This window comes from Schistocerca serialis, chromosome 6 (assembly GCF_023864345.2).
Source record: "Schistocerca serialis cubense isolate TAMUIC-IGC-003099 chromosome 6, iqSchSeri2.2, whole genome shotgun sequence".
Classification (NCBI taxonomy): domain Eukaryota; kingdom Metazoa; phylum Arthropoda; class Insecta; order Orthoptera; family Acrididae; genus Schistocerca; species Schistocerca serialis.
Window position 1 is genome coordinate 235,087,755 of NC_064643.1, and position 20,286 is coordinate 235,108,040.

The window sequence follows — 20,286 nt, forward strand, 5'->3', positions numbered from 1 at the left end:
CGGTCCACCGTTCGAAAAGTGCTGTGAGCGATTGAGAAATGGTATTTACTCAGTCGTGGATGCGTTTAGTCGCCACAATGAGCAACATTTGTAACCTGAAGCGTAAACACCGTACGTAGTTAACAAAAATTACCCTCGCAAGTGAATATTGAAATGCGTTTCTATCAACGGCTTATTCGTTATTTCTCTTCAGCCTGTTCTAATAGATGTTGCGACTAAGTTTGACTGTCCTACGACCACTCGGTTTTCGTGAGGACTCTCTCATGAAGCGAGACTTCCATTGTGAACACACTGTGAGAGACAGTACACGACTTGGAAGTGCAGTGGAATGGAATGGATAGAGTTTTTAAAAGAGATTACAAAAGGCACACGAATAAAATTATAGCAAAGATAACGGAATGTGGATGAATTAAGTAATGTGATGTTGAATGAATTAGATTAAGAAACGAAACGTTAACAGACTGGTATTTGGGCAAAAAAAAAAAAAAAAAAACTGATGATAGCCAAGTATAGAATATGTAAAATACGGACTGGCTATAGCCCAAAAGCATTTCTGAAAAAGCGGAATTCGTTAATATCTAATATAAACTATAGCTATAGGAAATATTTTCTAAAAGTACTCGTAGTTTTCTGATGTGTAGCCTTCTACGGAAGTGAGACATGAACGACAAGGAGTTCAGGCAAGAAGATTTCAAAAGGCTCTGAGCACTATGCAGCTGAACTTCTGAGGTCATCAGTCGTCAGGCAAGAAGAGACGTGAAGCTTTTGAAATGTGGTGCTACAGAAGGATGCTGAAATGGATGAGAAGACCGAGTAACTAATGAGGAAATGCTGAACCGCACTGGGGAAAGAAATTTATAGCACAACTCGACAAGGGGGAGTCGGTGGATATGATGCCTCCTGAGGCGTGAAGGAATTTTCCGTTTTGTAACGGAGGGAAGTGTGCGAGTAAAGCTATAGACGGAAACCAAAGGATGAATACGGCTGGCAGGTTTGAATGGATGTAGGTTGCAATAGTTACTCAGGGACGAATAGGTTTGCACAGGATGTGGTAACGTGGAGACATGGAAACCAGTCTTCTGACTGAAGACACCGGCAACAACAACACATCAACAATGAGAACTGCAGACAAATGTTACGTTTGTTCGTCTGAAAAAAGTCAAAAAAGATGGAAAGTGAAACTTAGTTTATTGGCCTGATATAGAATCAAGGGGATAATCGAGCTTTGCATTCCTCATGACGATTACAAAAAATGCTGCTTTCACCATCATTCCATATGCCATTTGGTTGATTCACTCGCGACATTGTCCTACAGTTTATTGATCGGAAATTGCACGCTGCCACACATCTTCTTAGTACCAGCGTAATCCAGTGTGAAAATTTCCTTGACTACCCGGATCCGAAAGCTCTTTGACGTATGATTGATCACCCGCGACGGCTCAGGACTTCGACTGCAGCTGACGTAAATATTTGCAGCAGAGTGACAGAAAGAGTTTAAAACTCCCGGCTACGGTGTGGACAACGAACTCAGGCCGAAAGGAGGATGCCCCAAAATTAAATAGTGAAACAGCGAGAAGGAACAATTATTTTCCGGTAGTGGACGTAATTATTTTGTATATTTGGAATTAAAACTTTATGTGCGCAGTTAAAGAACATCGAACGTTGGTACAAGAGGAGGAGGAGGAGAGACATAGGCAGAAAAATATATGAAGGAATTAGGTGCAATTGCTGGCTCCTATTCTTCACTGTATGTATAAAATATTTTAACTGCGACTTTGTGTTCCCTAACAGCGTAAAATCTTCATTTAGCTTTCTCGAATACTCTCTCAACAGATCCATAAACGCATGTGAGACCTAACGGAATTGGAGATCTTGACATTATCACGTAATGGATGTCTCTACAGCACATTGAGGATTGGAACTTTCTTTGTTCTTTCCCTCCTTTCTTTCCTCTATTTGGCTTACTCTTTCCAGTCACTCATTGCTTCCATTTTCTTTGACATAATCTAAGCCTTTTTGTGTATTTTGTATCATAAATCATCGTGTGGAGATGGTCTTTTGCTGTCACAATCTGTGTGACATTATAACTGTGGTAATATGTCAAGTTTATAAAAAAAGTTAATTGTTACGCTTATGTGCAGATTTCATTAATTGTTTGCAAGGACAAAGCCTTATATTCATTTGGCGTAGTACCACAAGAGAAATCTTTGAAAGTATGGGAGAGAAAAATGAGACACAGGAAAAATTAAAATGGAACAACAATTTCACATAATACCAACAAGACACAAAGCAACAGAGAAAGGGAGGAAAGTAAAAGCAAATATTTCCATACATGACAGATAGCAGTAAATTGTGTCGCAACTAAAAAGAGCAGCTAGTGGAGCTATAGGATACATTAAGGTGAAAAATGAGCAGAACTGCTTTGATGAAGAGAGTAAAACAGCGAGAAAGAAGACAAAGCCAGAAGAGCAATGCTACAAGTAGGTACAAGAACTAATTGTGAGACATATAGTGAAATGTGGAGGCAGGTAAATGAAATTCGAAGAAAGCCAAAAGTGATAATTAAATCTAGACTGGATTTACTAGAAATCTCAGCAAATCAAAGTAAATTTTGTTGATATATCTGGCAAACAAAGAATTAGCAGAATCCAAGAGGTGAAACATCTTATTTAAAAATAGGAAAGAATTAATGCTAGAACGGAAAGCATTACTAATTCGTTGGGCAGAATCAAGCAAGCGGTTACTATATGCTTAAAAAACAAAGACACAGTGGGATGCAGTAGGGCAAGAAAAGGAGGACGAGAACAAAAATGGAATACATAATGTACCGAAGGGGCATTACGTAAAGAATAAACAAAGAAATGATGAGGGAATCAAAAACAAACAAACTACCCTTGAGAAATGATATTCAGGAGATGAACAAAATATGCGGATTATGAAATCATGAAGCAACTGTGATGTAGAGGGAGAAAATTTCTACAGACATGAGTAGCAGTATTGCGTCCATTGCACAAAAAAAGTGAAAAAAGACTTACTGTATGAAGTGGGACTCATTCAACAAGAATGGAGATTATTTGGCACATCCACTGAGGCTCACAAATTGCTCAGTGCACATCGTTTTCTTTTTGGTACAGTAAATGAAAACAGCACAGCTACGAAATGTCGGCTGGTGGGACTTAATGAGACTATTCAGCCTATAGCATGGCGTACACATACGCACACGCACAACGCACACACACACACACACACACACACATACACACACACTGACCACCGTACTGTATACGCAGTAATTTTGCTTCTATGACAACCACACATGCTGCCTCAGAAATATACGGCAATACACAACATGTCCCGTGCGTTCTGTGGGAGAGAGGGACCATTCGTGCCTTTCATCGGTAATTCTCGCGCTGTCCATCAGCCAGAGTGCTACAGGGTGATAATTTTCTCCACTGCTCAAAGATGAGTCGTGCATAAAATATATAGTGCTATTACTATGTACGAGTACAACCACTGTCAGGACATAAGTTTCAAAGCTCTTCGCAGTACGGTTAGTGTGCAAAATTACGCGTTTTGTTTGTCACTGTTGGAACATGCAGGCGGCGGCGTTCCTGAGGCACATTTATCACCAAGCCACCATATACAATGTGGCAGACAGCCACATTCTGGGACTGCCTGGTTACTGGATATCGTATACGTTCTTGTATGACCGTACTACACTGCGAAATTTGATATACGTCCACCGACTGCTGCAGTGGGTAACCGTTCCAAATATTCGAGTGATTACGATGTTGTCGAAATGTTTTCGAAAGCTTATTCGGCAAACAATAGCAGTAACAATTTGTCACATTGATATTTTTTCCCCCTCTCGATTTTTACTCCTGTAACAAAACCGTCATTATAACCTTAATATCGGTCGGCCAGTGAAACCGAGCGGATCTAGGCGCTTCAGTCTGGAACCGCGCGACCGCTAAGGTCGCAGGTTCGAATCCTGTCTCGGGCATGGATGTGTGTGATATCCTTAGGTTAGTTAGGTGTAAGTAGTTCTAAGTTCTAGGGGACTGATGACCTCAGATGTTGAGTCCCATAGTGCTCAGAGCGATAACGTTAATAAAAACGCTCTGTGACGTTAGTAGGTAAAACATTTCAAATGCGCGTGTGCGCAATCATACACACACACACACACACACACACACACACACACACACACACACATACACACACACACACACACACACACACACGCAGACACACACACGCAGACACACACAAACGTAATGTCACACGCAAAAAAATTTGGAAGTGCCGTTATGGTCATTGGCTCAATATCTATAGTTAAAATGCGTGTATACGTATGTGAGTGAACGACCACTTGCTGAATGCAAGTGTGGACCAGCCACCACAGAAACTAACTAATGTTTGCTATTTACTAAATTAGTTAAACTAAAAATAATATTCGGACAGCCTATTTTTGTAACTTTTTATTTAGGCCACCGATTTCGACTACTGAATAGTCAGTTTCAGGTCCTATACAACAAAAATTATAAGACATCAGACCAGTACATAATAAGATGCCATATGTACTACTATATTAACGAAATGGATGGTACAAATTAACATATTTAAGTAGAAGAAGTAATGACGTAATACACTCAAGGTAAACTAATGCTACACTTTCATTATCCAAGAATATGTAAGGACAATGGCGACAAGGCTCCTTTTAAAGTTCTGAATGAAATAAAATTAATAGCATCAGATGACTAGTGTAAAACGACAGAAGTGTAAAAAAACACGTAAAATAATAAACAGCCGTACTGGGAAATTTTATTATTTTTCGCTGTGTTTCTTAAAATTTTACATTAGGTATCTGAAGCTATTTATCTTATTACATTAGAGAAAAAAAGAGCCTTGTCGCCTATATCCTCACATATTTTTGGAGAATGAACGAATAAGACTTATGTTTGCATTACAATAATGCTATTGTTTTTGCGAGTTATTTCTGGTACGTGACTTATCTTTCACTATGTGTGCAAACTATAGTATATCCTTCATTGTACCCTTAGTCTATTACTTCATTGCTGGTTTCCTTTTACTTATAGATATTAATTTTTATCCTTTGTTCCGTTCATGTAATACTATGCACGACATTTTATTATTTATGGGTCCCATGTCTTTTTACTAAAAAGAAAGGCCTGAAGATCATTCTCTAGAAGAGTCTGAGCGGATAGCCTAAATAAAAAGCTATAAAAATAATCACTGTTGATATATTATTTTCATAATTCTTCGTCCCGGCGCAGTCCCATACTCTGAAATTTCAAGATGGAGTTGCATATACCAAGATAGATAAATCAGGCACGACACAACACACTGGAAGAAATTACACATTTGCCGCTTCATCAGATAAAAGTGAAGTTAGATCTGCCGAAAAGCAATTGCTGACCTCTGCTCCAAAGACATAAAGTGTAATATCTCAAAACGTGACATACCGTGACGTGTACACTGCAAGGCTCCCAAAATAGTGGTTCCTCACTCCAGGGCAGCAAGTGGGGCATAGATCGAAAGACGAGTCCTCATTAGTACACCCAGGAGCTGGTAGAACGTTCGCCTCTATCTTACAGTCATCTTTATCTCACCTGTTGTCCGTAATCTGTAACTGTTCTTCGCCTCAATGACACGCGACAGTTCTGCTGTGGGTAGCACAATGCTGAGAGCATTTTCCATTATGACAAGTATCCAAAGCGGATGGCGCTACATCTCTGGCGACTGGAAAGTATCTGGCCAACTATCCTTGTTGTTGAACTGGTACTTAAATTTAGTCAGTGGTGAGAATTTAGTATATAGTCACAGCTGCACTTTATAATTTACAGGTGACAAGTATCGGACTAACACAAAATTACTAACTGTCAGGTTATTAACAAAGTTCAGTTCCTACAAGAAACACACTTGACAAATCGATATCGTAAAATGTTAACAAATCATGATTGAGATACAATTTACACAAAGGTTTTATAAAGAATATTCTGAGGTTTTCCGAACAGTTTACTGAAAGTTTATATTATACTATATTGCAAGTTACTTATTTTATTATTGTGGTTCTTCATTGCATACTGAATTTAGAAGAGCAGATGTAGAAGTTGTACTTTCCACATCAGACCAGTTATAAAACAGGTTAAGGAATGCTGTCAAAGAAAGAAATGACGATGTTTTTAATCACATAGGTGGTGTACTGTGTAAAATTCAATACGTCCTCATGATACGTTTTGTCCAGTGTGTAAGGAACATTAGAGCACGATACTATGAGCCCACGGAGAGTATTGAAGCTGAAAAACCAATGTAAGGTAGCCATCTCAGGAAAATAGGCCACGCAAGTTGAAGCATGAAAAGTAATTTATAAGTTATACGCAAACTAGGAAGCATATAGATAGATTACTTGATGCCACTTGAGGATATGGAAATTTTTACCGTCAAAACGAAACAATAATCTGAATTACTACTCTGTGAACAGGACGAACATTACACTGAAGTGACAAAATCATGGGAAACCTCTTAATATTGTGTCGGACCTCCTTTTGCCCGGCGTAGTGCGGTTAACTCGACGTGGCATGGACTCAACAAATCGCTGGAAGTCCGCTGCAGAATATTGAGCCATGCTGCCGCTATAGCCGTCCATAACAGCGAAAGTGTTGACGGTGCGCAATATAGTGCACGAACAGACCTCTCTAGTACATCCCATAATATTCGATGGGATCATGTCAGGCGATCTTTGTGACCAGATCATACCATCCAGTTGTCCTGAACGTTCAAACCAATCGCGAACAATTGCGGAATAGTGACATGAGACCGTTGTTTGGGAACAAAATGTTCACGAATGGCTGCAAATGATCTTCAAGGAAGAGAACATAACCATTTTCAGTCAATGGTCTGTCAGTTGGACCGAGGACCATTATATTCCATACGATTACGGAGCTTCCACTGTGCTCTCTTGACAACTTTTGTTCACGACTTCGTGGGGTCTGCTCCACACTCTAAAACTATCATCAGTTTTTACCAATTGAAATAGGGACTCTTGTGACCAGCCCATGGTTCTCTAATCGCTCAGGGTCCAACCAAAAAGCCACGAGCCGAGGGGAGGCGATGCAGGTAATGTGCTATTAGCAAAGGCCCTCTGGTCGATAGTCTGCTGCCATAGCCCATTAACGCCAAATGTCTCTGCACTGTCCTGACCGATACGTTTGTCATATGTCCCACGTTGATTCCTGCGGTTATTTCACGCAGTGTCGCTTGTCTGTTAGCGCTGACAACTCTTTGCAAACTCCATAGCTCTCGGTAGTTAAGTGAAGGTCCGTGATGAGAGGTAATGCCTGAAATTAGTATTCTCAGTACACTGTTGAAACTGTGGATCTCGGAATAGTGAATTCCTTAACGACTTCAGAGATTAAATGTCCCATTCGTCTAGCTCCAAATACGATTCCACTATGAAAGTGTTAATTTCCTTCGTGCAGGGCACATAATCACACCGGAGACCTTTTCACTTGAATCGCCTGAGTACAAGTAGCAGGTCCGCCACTGCACTGCCCTTTTATACCTTGTCCATGCGACACTACCTCCACTTGTATATGTACATATCGCTATCCCAAGACTTCTGTCAGCTCAGCGTACGAGTCTACTTTCCTAGAGAAACAGTAAGCTTTCCTTCAATTTGAGTGCGCAAACACGTCATATAAGTAGCACATAATGTAACGTAAGTTCATTGTAAACCTTTTGAAAAACCTCTGTGTATTCTTCCTAAAATCTGTGTCTCAAAGCGATAATTTCATCGGATTTTCTAAGCGTTTTACGAAATCGATTTCTTAATTACGAGTACATTTCTTGTAATGTTCGAAATGTTAGTTACCTTGCATTTTGGCTTCTCGTAGCGTACTTGACGCTGGATGTTTGTCACCCGAAACAATAGCTACTAAACCACGCCGTGGAGGTGAGCCAGTATACCGCGTTCAGTAGTATAATAATTTCCATTGTTGGCACATTGTTAATTCATTCCCACGGATTTCAGTACGCCATGGTAGCTAGCGGTAAGAAACTCCTTCCTGCTCCTTGTCTTTTCAAGTGGAGGGGGCTGTCCTGAATACTGTAGCTACAGGGTCAAAATGCTGGAGCACCCGCATAAAACCCAGGGACATGATAGCAGGGCACGGAACGAGTATCAGAAACTAGATACAGGGAAGTAAGAAGTCCCTAGTATGTGATTGTGGGTCCACCTTGGGGCAAAACGTTTTGTTTTTGAGTTTCTCAAACTAATGTCTGCGAAATACCTCCATCTTCAGCGGATTTCTTAAATCTTAAACTTGAAAATTGACATCTTTACATTATAAAAAGCCTTATCATGTGCTGTACTGTTTGCTTCCAGCTATATGGAAGAATAATCGTGTAGTACCTTTGTACGTAATTGCCATTGCACATTTGTATGACTGTTGTGGTTTTACGGCACGCTACATATCATCTCCAAATGCAAACCGGCTGTTATTAAGAAATAGTAAAATATGTTCAAAAAATGTTCAAATGTGTGTGAAATCTTATGGGACCGAACTGCTAAGGTCTTCAGTCCCTAAGCTTACACACTACTTAACCTAAATAATCCTAAGGACAAACACACACACCCATGCCCGAGAGAGGACTCGAACCTCCGCCGGGACCAGCCGCACAGTCCATGACTGCAGGGCCCGAGACCGCTCGGCTAATCCCGCGCGGCAGGAAAATATGGATTTTAAAACGTTTGTATTATGAAACCGAAGTCTGTGGCTGTGTTATGTGACACTTTCGGTGGGTATTAGATTATAATTACTCCGTAGTGTATAGGTTAGTTGGTCGACTTATTTTATTTCTAAAATCATAGAGAATGTTAATTTTCACTTGGGAAGTAATTCAAATATTACGCCACCTTGCTGTCGGCATCTGACCCAAGACGTATAGCATATCAAGAGAATCCTTAAATCTGTTACGGGAATTCTGAAGAGTTCTGTTCATGTCTTTTATTTCTGTTCTGTCCGAGTTCTCTGTTGGGGCCAGAGACTCCTGAGCAACATTGTTTCGTTGGTTTCGATGTACACGCCGCGAAAACTTACTGCATTCAGTTCACGAAACGCTTACTTCTTGCAATTTGTAGATTAGTTGTTATATTGTAGATACGGTCTCATATGTTTAAAAAATCTGAAAAAAGACGAGAATGAACGATATCTCAGTTGTGATTACGCAATGACATTTTATAGCAGGTGGCAGGGAATATTTTATGGACCGTATAGTTGAATTCCTGCCTGAGAATAAATAAGTGAAAGGCAGAAATAAACGATGAGCACGAATATAGGAAATCATGACTATTCAAATGTTAGAACTCTGTTACAGTACACTGGATAGACAACGAAACTGCAACACGAAAAACAAACTAAGGGACAGATAGTTTTTCACATGTTGATATTTTCCTGTTTTGCAACCACTTATCTGGAAGACACGAATTGTATCTTTACGCTACTATATATCTGATACCATACAATACTGTGCAAAATGTGCTTGGCGTTCCATGCGATAAGTACGTATACCGGATATACATGTGTAATTAGAATGTTTTAATGTAGGTATTCACTAATTCGAATAGAATTTAACACTTTCGAGCTACCTTACGTGTCAGTTTGACTGCTTTCTGTAACGTAAATGTTGCGTTCGAAGCAAGTTTTTACATTTACCCTTTCGCCAGACGCTCTGTGTTGAAGTATATAAAGTATTGTTTCGTCTGTCCACATAGCAGTACAGTGATGATGAGTTGCAGATATGATAGTTTAGCTCCCCAGTAACGGAATTTTATGTATTGTTTCGTCTGTCCACGTAGCAGGGCAGTGATGATGAGTTACATATATGATAGTTTAGCTCCCCAATAACTGAATTTTATTGCTGCACGAACCTTAGACATCAAAAACCAATTTCTTTCTGAGTGTGTGACACAGTAGAAAATGCTAAATACTGCATAACGACCTGCAGCCAACGAAGTTTATAATGGGTACAAGTAAAAGGCTTCGTTAGTATAATTCCGCTGTTCAGTAACTCATGAAGAAGCCAGCCATTCGTGTATAATGGTTAACAACGTGTCTCCAGTTTGTCTGTGGTATTAAAAGGCAACATAAAATGACTAAAACTTAACGATGACACTCATTTAAAAAATGGAAGGCGCTGGCAAGCTTCACTTCCCAAACAGATGGTCAAGTTCAAATGGTTAAAATGGCTCTGAGCACTATGGGACTTAACATCTGAGGTCATCAGTCCCCTAGAACTTAGAACTACTGAAACCTAACTAACCTAAGGACATCACACACATCCATGCCCGAGGCAGGATTCGAACCTGCGACCGTACCGGTCACGCGGTGCCAGACTGTAGCGCCTAGAACCGCACGGCCACTCCGGCCGGCGATGGTCAAGTCAGCACTCCATTATACACTGTAGGAGATTTAGCTGAGGATCTTGATGGACATTCTTGCAATCAGGAATTGTTTTTGGAGAGATAGTGGAGCTGAAATTGTTCTTATTTTCGGCAATAATGGTTTCGCAGCGTTCTAACTAACTCCCAGAAAATCGCAGAGATGACACAGTGGTTAGGGAGGTAGACGCGCGTTCAGTAAGACTGGGTTCAGACCCTGGCCGCGTACCCAGATTTAAATCTTCTCTGGTTTCTCTAAATCAATTAAGGAGAATGATGAGATGTTTCGTTTAAAAAGGATACCGCCTTTTTTCCTAATTCTCCTCTATTCCGACCTTGTACTTCGTTTCTAATGACATATTTGTCAACGAGACATTCAGCCCTAATTTCTCTTCCTTCCTTGCTAGAGAGTTGGTTGCCATGCAGTAGCTAATCTGCAGAGTGTCCAAGCGTGGAAACTATGCCCGAGTAGGTGAAGTTGATTCCAGACAGCTGCAGTGGGCTGGGCGCAGCAGCTTCGCACTCCGACGTCGAGCAATAACGTAACTCGAGTTTATAAATTTCTGTATGGCAACGCCTCAGTGTTTTCACAGCGTCGTAGACGGCTACTGTTTTCGCCAGAAGTCGTTAGCGCTTCGCAGTCGAAAGTTGGCAACAGCGCTGCGAGGTAACTTCCTACACTGTCTCGACAACAGTTGTTGCTACCTGCCAGTAGTCAACAGAAGCGATTACCCGAAGATGGGGATGTATATCTTTATTTATTGATTAATTTACACAAAGTGATCGGGTGGTAGACTCAGGAATCTATGGGGTACCAGCTCACACAACATTTTCAAGCAAAATACTTCATTTCCTTTGCACAGACATCCACTTACTTTCGATACGGCCAGTGGTGTTAAAAGGTACTTCGCCAAATTACGAGAGCATAAAGAATCACTCTGACCAGACACATCATTAGGTTCAGCTTGATTTTTTTTCTACACTAAAGCGCCAAAGAAATTGGTAAAGGCATGAAAAGCACTCCGGCTTCAGGCCGCGAGTGGCCTATCGGGACCATCCGACCGCCGTGTCATCCTCAGGGTAGGACGCGGATAGGAGGGGCATGGGGTCAGCACACCGCTCTCCCGGTCGTTATGATGGTATTCTTGACCGAACCCGCTACTATTCGGTCGAGTAGCTCCTCAAATGGCATCACGAGGCTGAGTGTACCCCATTTGGTAAAGGCATACATATTCAAATACTATGCAAACAGAAAGAATACGGCACTGCAGTCGGCAACGCCTATAAAAGACAACAAGTGTCTGGTGCATTTGTTAGATCTGTTACGGCTGCCATAACGGCAGCTTATCAAGAGTCAAGTGAGTTTGAACATGGTGTTACAGTCGGCGCACGGGTCATGGAACACAGCATCTCTGAGGCAGCGTTTAAGTGGGGATTTTCCCGGACGACCATTTCACTGGTATACCGTGAATATCGTGGCATACGGTAAAACATCAAATCTCCAACATCGCCTTTGCCGGAAAAAGATCCTGCAAGAATTGGATCAACGACGACTGAAGAGAATTGTTCAGCGTGACAGAAGTGCAACTCTTCCGCAAATTGCTGCAGATTTCAGTGCTGTGCCATCAAGAAGTGTCATCGTGCGAACCATTCAACGAAATATAATGGATATGGGCTTCCAAAGCCGAACGACCATTCATGTGCACTTCATCATTGTACGACACAAGTCTTTACAATTCGCCTGGGCCCGTCAATGCGAACATTGGATTGTTGATGACTGGAAACATGTTGCCTAATCGGAGGAGCCTCGTTTCAAATTGTACTGAGAGGATGGACGTGTACGGGTATGGAAACAACCTCATGATTCCATGGACCCTACATGTCAACAGGGGACTGCTCAACCTGGTGGAGGCTCTGTAATGGTGTGAGGCGTCTGCAGTTGGAGTGATATGGTTCAAATGGCTCTAAGCATTATAGGACTTAACATCTGAAGTCATGAGTCCCCTAGAACTACTTAAACCTAACTAACCTAAGGACATCACACACATCCATGCCCGAGGCAGAATTCGAACCTGCGACCGTAGCAGCAGCGCAAATAAATCACACTCTGATGATACATTATCTTTTTCTAGAATTTTGATAATAGAGTTGTCATGCAATGAAACCATTGGATTAATTATCCGCCAGACATATTAAAACCTCAATGTTACAAATCGTCTTTTTTAATATTAAAAATACAATGTGTGGGATGATATTAAGCAATTGAACTATTGACTCTATCTAGCTGGAATTAACTGGTATCACTTCTTCTAGTTTTACAAAAACAGCTGGCCTGCGAAGACGGTCGTGTTCGTTTCGTTACAGACAAAGAGGCTTTTATGCTGGCAGCTCATTAATTTATTCATAAGTATACTTGATTATCTGCCCACCTTGGATGACATAGCATCTAATTATATCATCATCTTAAAAGTTACATATCAAATGCTTGTAGTCTTACTTCTTATATTGTTTAATGTTGACGCAACTATACTCGTCGACGAAGCTAATGTGTTACACTAGCTCAGCTGAAAATTATGTACATATTTCGTAACGTCCGAAACAGGTAACCGGTTGTATTAAACGGCAGCTATGATGAAATGATTTTGCGATAGTTTGTGACAAGGCATAACAAAATGGGGAACAGATAAAGGTATAATGAACAGAAAAACTATATGGCGATGTAAAAGAACTCTTACGGATGAACTGTGCCATACCAGGTATGCACATACCAAAACGCCAAGATATTCCAATCCTATCGTTTTATAGCATCACTCCAGTATAGAAATTATACTCACCAGTGATGTCCAGCCTGCACAGCATATAATGTAGTGCACAGAATTACTATACAGCCACATAACTAAATTATTCTTCCAGTTTGGTAAATGAAAGATAACGTAAACACTCTGTTTTGTCGTGATGATGCATCAGAAAGAACGCTGCATCCAGAAAGAACGCTGACTCTTTTCTGGTTTCACATAGGTCTACACACTTTGCTCGCTGAAGAACGGGTTATTGTACATAATAATCCACAAACGAGAAGAAAATTTTTATCACTCTCCCAAAGCGAATATAACGTCTGTAAACTATTGTGATGAATTTGAGTTATAATTTTTGTTTGTTGCTTACCCGGAACTTTCCATTTATATGTTAGCATTCTGTTGGTTATCGTTCTGAACGTTCCTCATGTGTATTTTCATAGGAAGCTCTCGTTTAATCCTGGCCCATAGGAATGTTCCTATTTCCCCATTTGCTTAAAGATACTTGGAAATTCAGTTTCCATTACAAAACACCCATTAAAATTTCATTTCAGTTTTAGTTTGAATACCTGAATTTTTTTAGAGATACTTATTAGCTATGGTATGTGAATACTGTGATGATTCACGAAACGCTGGAAGATACACTTAGCAATACCTACTAAACGGTTCACTAAATCATAATATTTTTCGATGCATGTTGTTTTCCTTTTCTTATTTCAATTAATCCTTTTGGAAGGAACGACAAATCAACGCATTGCTTAGACTAGTTTGTTTGCAAAGGCAGTTTCCTTCGGGCCCGTATGTTTCATTCTTCGAAAAATTTTTCCTACTCTTATTGTGTCTCCTTTCTTCCAGTTCTTGATTCTTTTCCTGTCCTGAAAGGCAGCCATTTCTACTGGTTCTTTAAAAAGCATTGTGTTCTTTTATTCTGTCCAAGCCGACTCCTGCATTTTCGATGTCTCTTCCTACTTCTCTCAGCCATGTGGGTTTGGATTTATAATTATTTATTAAGTTCTGGAACAAGCCACATAATAACACCTCCCCTATTTAATTGCACCGTCACTGATAAATATCTCGTACACTTCATTACACTATGAGTGTTTCTTACCTCATGTAATTATTCAGCATTTTTGGGTAAGTATTTGTACAGCAGACTAACGACAAATGCAGCAGCGCTGCCAGCATACGCTGCAGACAAACTTTCACTGAATGCTCAGAAAATAGCTCTAGTTAATGCGTTCAGAGGTATGAGTTTTCGAATTTAAGTAAGATTCAGATTTTCTGCACGTAAGATCGTCTATAAGGCTGATTTTATTGCACTCTAACACACATAATCTGTGCACTCCCTTAGTTCCACTAATAATTATTGCAGCACTGAATAATCATTACCCATGAGACAACTCAGTCTTTTACGTTGCACCCCCAGAACATCATAACCATCTACCCAGTATCGATGTAAACCCGTCCAGGCGATGGCAGCGTTACCTGGCGAGGAATGTCTGCTAGGCAGACACACGCAAGGAGTATGTCGTATCAGTGAGATTGCTGTCCGTGTGTAGAATGGAGAGGGAGCACGATCAATCTGAATTTCATCGAAGGCAAATTGTGATGACCCGGAGGCTCCGCACGAGCATTTCTGGAACTGCATAACTTGTCGGGTGTTCGAGGAATGCTGTGACGAAACAAAGGTGAAACCACGCCCAGATGTCGTGGGTGTGGACGGGCATCCCTCATTACAGATGTCGAACGTGGTGTACTGGGCAGGCTGGTAAAACAGGACAGGCGATGAACTGTGACGGAACTAACATCAGACCTTAATGCTGTGTAACGTACAAGCGTGTCTGAACAGTGTACCCAACACTCTTAAGATGTGCCTCCGCAGCCAATGATCCATGCATGTGCCAATATTACCACCACGACCCCGGCAACCACTACTGGAATGTGCAAGTGATCATCGGTACTGGACGTTGGTGCAGTGGCAGAGCGTTGCCCTGTCTGATGAATGCCGACACCTTTTTTATCAAGCCGATGTGAGGGGTGAATCCGTTGTCTTCCAGGGGAACACCCACTTGACACCTTTAGCACGGGATGGAGCCTAGCTATCGACGGTTCCACTAAGCCCTGAGGAACATTCACGTCGGCGTTCATAGGTCCAGCGGAGCTCGTGCATGGCACCAAAGAGAATCGTACACGGGTTGCATACTAAGTATGCCCCTTCGTGACGGTCATGATTCCAGACAGTGGAGGCATCTTTCAACAAGATAATGCGCCATGGCAAAAGGCCAGGAGTGTGATGGTGTGGTTCGACGATCAAAGTGGCGTGTTAGAATTAACGTATTGGCCCCCCAACTTGCCAGATCTGAACCTGAACACATCTGGGATGTGACTGAAGGTACCGTCAGAGCTCATTGTCCCCCCCCCCCCCTCTTAATTTACGGGAATTGAGTGACTTGAGCTCAGATGTGGTGCCAGTTCCCTCGTGCGATCTTCCAAGGGGGTCTTACCATCTACTAAGTAGGCAGTCATAATGTCAGATGCGTTTTTCACTATGTCTTGCCTGATAAACGTTGTGATCAGTCACATGCATTTCAATTAATTTTTTGAGTGGTTTCTAAACAATTGGAATTACCCAGTGTTGGATAGCTGCTGATGTTGAATTATAGTTTTTTATGGTGGAGTCTGTCATGACACTCGCCGTTATTTGTCGAGGGTATCAAAACACATAGGATAATTTTGATTTTTTCTGATTTTGTTCTCACGGGGCTTGACAATTTACATCTACATCCTCATACATACTCCGCAATCGATCATACGGTGCGTAGCGGAGGGTACTTCGTACCACAACTAGCATCTTATATCCCTGTTCCACTCCCAAACAGAACGAGGGAAAAATTACTGCCTATATGCCTCTGCACGAGCCCTAATCTCTCTTATCTTATCATTGTGGTCTTTCCACGAAATATAAGTTGGCGGCAGTAAAATTGTACTGCAGTCAGCCTCAAATGCTGGTTCTCTAAATTTCCTCAGTAGCGATTCACGAAAAGAACGCCTCCTTTGCTCCAGAGACTCCCACCCGAGTTCCTGAAGCATTTCCGAAACACTCGCGTGATGATCAAACCTACCAGTAACAAATCTAGCAGCCCGCCTCTGTATTGCTTCTATGTCCTCTCTCAACCCGACATAATAGGGATCCCAAGCAGTCGAGCAGTACTCAAGAATAGGTCGTATTAGTGTTTTATAAGCGGTCTCCTTTAGAGATGAACCACATCTTCCCAAAATTCTACCAATGAACCGAAGACGACTATCCGCCTTCCCCACAAGTGCCATTACATGCTTGTCCCGCTTCATATCCCTCTGCAATGTTACGCCCAAATATTTAATCGACGTGACTGCTAATGGAGTATTCAAACATTACAGGATTCTTTTTCCTATTCATCTGCATTAATTTACATTTATCTGTATTTAGAGTTAGCTGTCATTCTTTACACCAATCACAAATCCTGTCCAAGTCAATAAGTTTGATTTAGCGGTAAGTTCGATTAATCGATACTGGATTTAGTGAGAGCCGACTCTCTCTGCCTACAGGGGACTACGTGCTGCTGTGGCGGCGCGGCACGGCCGTGCTGACGGCGGCCACGCTGATGGTGACGCGCGACCCGCGCTTCCGGCTGGTGGACGGCTACAACCTGCAGATCAGCGACGTGCGGCCGCAGGACGCCGGCGACTACGGCTGCCAGATCAGCGAGAACGCCGACCGCACGCAGATCCACACCGTCGAGATTCTCGGTCAGTACCCCCCCCCCCCCCCCCCCCCACACACACACACACACTTCTCTTTCTTTACTCCTCAGGTCTGCAACGGCAGTGGTGCGTTCCTTGGCGAGTACTTCACCGCTGACCAAGGGAACCATGCAACCATCGCGTCGCCGCTTTTATGCATCTTTCGCGCGATTGGAGCACATGTCACTGAGGTGACAAAACTCATGGGACATCTCATACTATCGTATCGAACCGCCTTTTGCCCAGCGCAGTGCAGGAACTCGACGTGGCTTGGCCTCGTTGGAAGTTACCTGCAAAAATATTGAGCCATGCTGCCTCTATAGCTGTCCATAATTCCCAAAGCGTTGTCGGTGTAGGTTTTTGCGCATAACAGACCTCTCAAATATATCCCGAATCGTTCACTCGAAATTTCCAGACTGTTCTTCAAACCAATCGCGAAGAACCGTGGCGCGGTGACATGGCTCATTGTCATCCATAAAAAATCGGTCGTTATTTGGGAACTGAAGTACATCAATGGCTGCAAATGGTCTCCAAGTAGCCGAAAGTAACCATTTCCGCTCTGTTGGTGCTAATCACCATATATCTCGTGGTTTTTTAATATTTTACTTGCGATGGGAAGTTCTTTTTGTCGTCCTACATTCGTATTCGTTACATTACTTTTTAATAGTTTGACAGGACTACTTAGAAATTTTTAACGAAGGATTCTATCTCTCAGCCAATGGCCTTGCCGCAGTGATAACACCGGTTCCCGTCAGATCACCGAAGTTAAGCGCTGTCGGGCTGGGATAGCACTTGGATGGTTGACCATCTGTTCTGCCAAGCGCTGTTGGCAAGCGGGATGCACTCAGCCCTTGTGAGGCAAACTGCGGAGAAACTTCATTGGGAAGTGGCGGCTCCGGTCTCGAAAACTGACATACGGCCGGGAGAGCGGTGTGTTGACCACATGCCCCTCCATATCCGCTTCCAGTGACGCCTGTGGGCTGAGGTTGACACGGCAGCCGGTCGGTACCTTTGGGCCTTCATGGCCTGTTCGGGAGGAGTATTATATCTTTCAGAGTTTACTTGACGATTGCTTTCCGATGAAACCTTAATTGTATGATCTGTTGATAGCAAATTAATTTTCCAAAGCCAGTCAAGAAGTTAATTTAGTAAATGTCTGTGAAGCTGACAGCTGATTATTTCTGTTCTTAAAATACCATTTACAGTCAATGATCTGTTCAGTAGGACCAGAGGACTCAGTCCATTCCATGTAAACACAGACTACACCATATGCATCCACCAACAGCTTGGACAGTGCTTTGTTGACAACTTGGGTTCATGGCATTGTGGAGTCTGCGCACTGTCTAACATTACCATCAGCTCTTAACAACTGAAATCGGGACTTATCTGAGGAGGCCAGAGTTTTCCAGTCGTCCAGGGGTCCGACAGAAATGGTCAAGAGCGTAAGAGAGACACTGCAGGCGATGACGTGCTGTTTGCAAAAGCGCTAGCGTCGGTCATCTGCAGCCTTAGCCCGTTAACGCCAAATTTCTAAAAAATGGTTCCAGCACTATGGGACTTAACATCTGAGATCATCAGTCCCCTAGACTTAGAAATACGTAAACCTAACCAAAGACAGCACGCACATCCATGGACGAGGCAGGATTCGAACCTGCGACCGTAGCACCAGCACGGTTCAGGACTGAAGCGCCTAGATGCGTTCGGCCACAGCGGCCGGCGCCAGACTTCTCCGCACTGTTCTAGCGGACACGTTCGCCTGTGTACCACACTGAATTCTGTGGATATTTCATCCAGTGTTGCTAGTCTAATAGCACTGGCAACGCTACGCAGACGTTGCTGCTCTCGGTAGTTAAGTGAAGGCCGTCGGCCACTGCGTTGTCCGTGATGAGAGGTAATTCCGGAAATTCGGTTTTCTCGGCACACTTTTGACACTGTGTAACTCGGAATATTGATTCTATAACGAATTCGGAAATGTAACGCCCCATGTGTGTAACTCCAACTATCGTTCCGCGTTTAAAGTCCGTTAATTCCCGTTGTGAGGCCATAATCTTGTCGGAAACCTCTCCATATGAATCACCTGAGTGCAAACGGCAGCTCCGCCGATGCACTGTACTATTGGACCTTGTGTACGCTATACTACCGCAGCTCTATATCATGTGCATCTCACTGTCCCATGACTTCTGTCACCTCTGTGTAGGTAAAAAATTCTGGTCTAGTAGCATGTACTTCACAAGCGTTTTCGAAACATCGAGGTGAAGTATTCAATTTGACGAAACGACTCTTTCGCAAGCGAAAAGACTTACAATAAATAGAATAAATCATAATCTCGAGGTGTACTCGCATTTTATTTTCATTAATATTAAGTCGTGTCACCATTAACAACGCTTCAGTCGCTCATTTGGCGTCTTCGATCATTCATAGCTTCACACATGTGTTGCATGTTCTTTTAGAGTCATAACCAACAAACAACAGGTCTGTTGTTATTCTTTACATAACCAACATGAGATCAAAAAAATGGTTCAAATGGCTCTGAGCACTATGGGACTCAACATCTTAGGTCATAAGTCCCCTAGAACTTAGAACTACTTAAACCTAACTAACCTAAGGACATCACACACACCCATGCCCGAGGCAGGATTCGAACCTGCGACCGTAGCAGTCCCGCGGTTCCGGACTGCAGCGCCAGAACCCATGAGATCAAAGAACTGAACCACTAAAGAGCAGTGTTTCCACCTTCATCCTAGGTAAAGAAAAGAAAATGCACCGTCATGTCGTAAACATACGCAGTTCCATCTGCAGAAGCGTGTGTCAAGATTCTCACCGCAACAACAGACTACGCTATATGCTACTGCCAAAGACGACGCCCCTTCAGCTGAGGCTGCTGCTTTTATTGATGGCTAGTGACGTCATTCCGTTGACATCAGACAATGCGAGTGTCACAATTACGATGTGTCGTATGACTCACATTCATCACCTTGTAAATTTAAGTTAAGTCGATTGGAAATAACGCAGATACTTCAGTGCATCCAAATGAAGCTCGGAATTCCTCAAAAACTGCTGGTTCTGGTCATATGGAAACTGTTTATAATACAGATACAATCTTGTGGGTTATTAGACGGCGTCACAATTTTTTTAGACGATCGACGTTTCGATTCCTCTGCTGATACCGTCTTCAGCATCTTGTTGATGCCCATGATTGGCGGAGAACTGCCTAAAATTAGCATCGCGTTGTCTTATAAAGGGGGAGTT

General features: G+C 42.4%; 1 protein-coding gene and 1 pseudogene across 3 annotated transcripts in view; both read left to right on the forward strand.

Moving 5' to 3' along the window:
- LOC126484417 (lachesin-like) overlaps positions 1-20,286 on the forward strand; it is an 871,444-nt gene that overhangs the window by 537,932 nt on the left and 313,226 nt on the right. For all 3 annotated transcript variants that reach the window (XM_050107928.1, XM_050107929.1, XM_050107930.1), the window contains exon 3: positions 16,843-17,043. In XM_050107928.1, coding sequence (XP_049963885.1) covers positions 16,843-17,043 — 201 coding nt within the window. The remainder of the gene's footprint in view (positions 1-16,842; positions 17,044-20,286) is intronic.
- Positions 17,752-17,869, forward strand: LOC126485302 (5S ribosomal RNA; annotated as a pseudogene).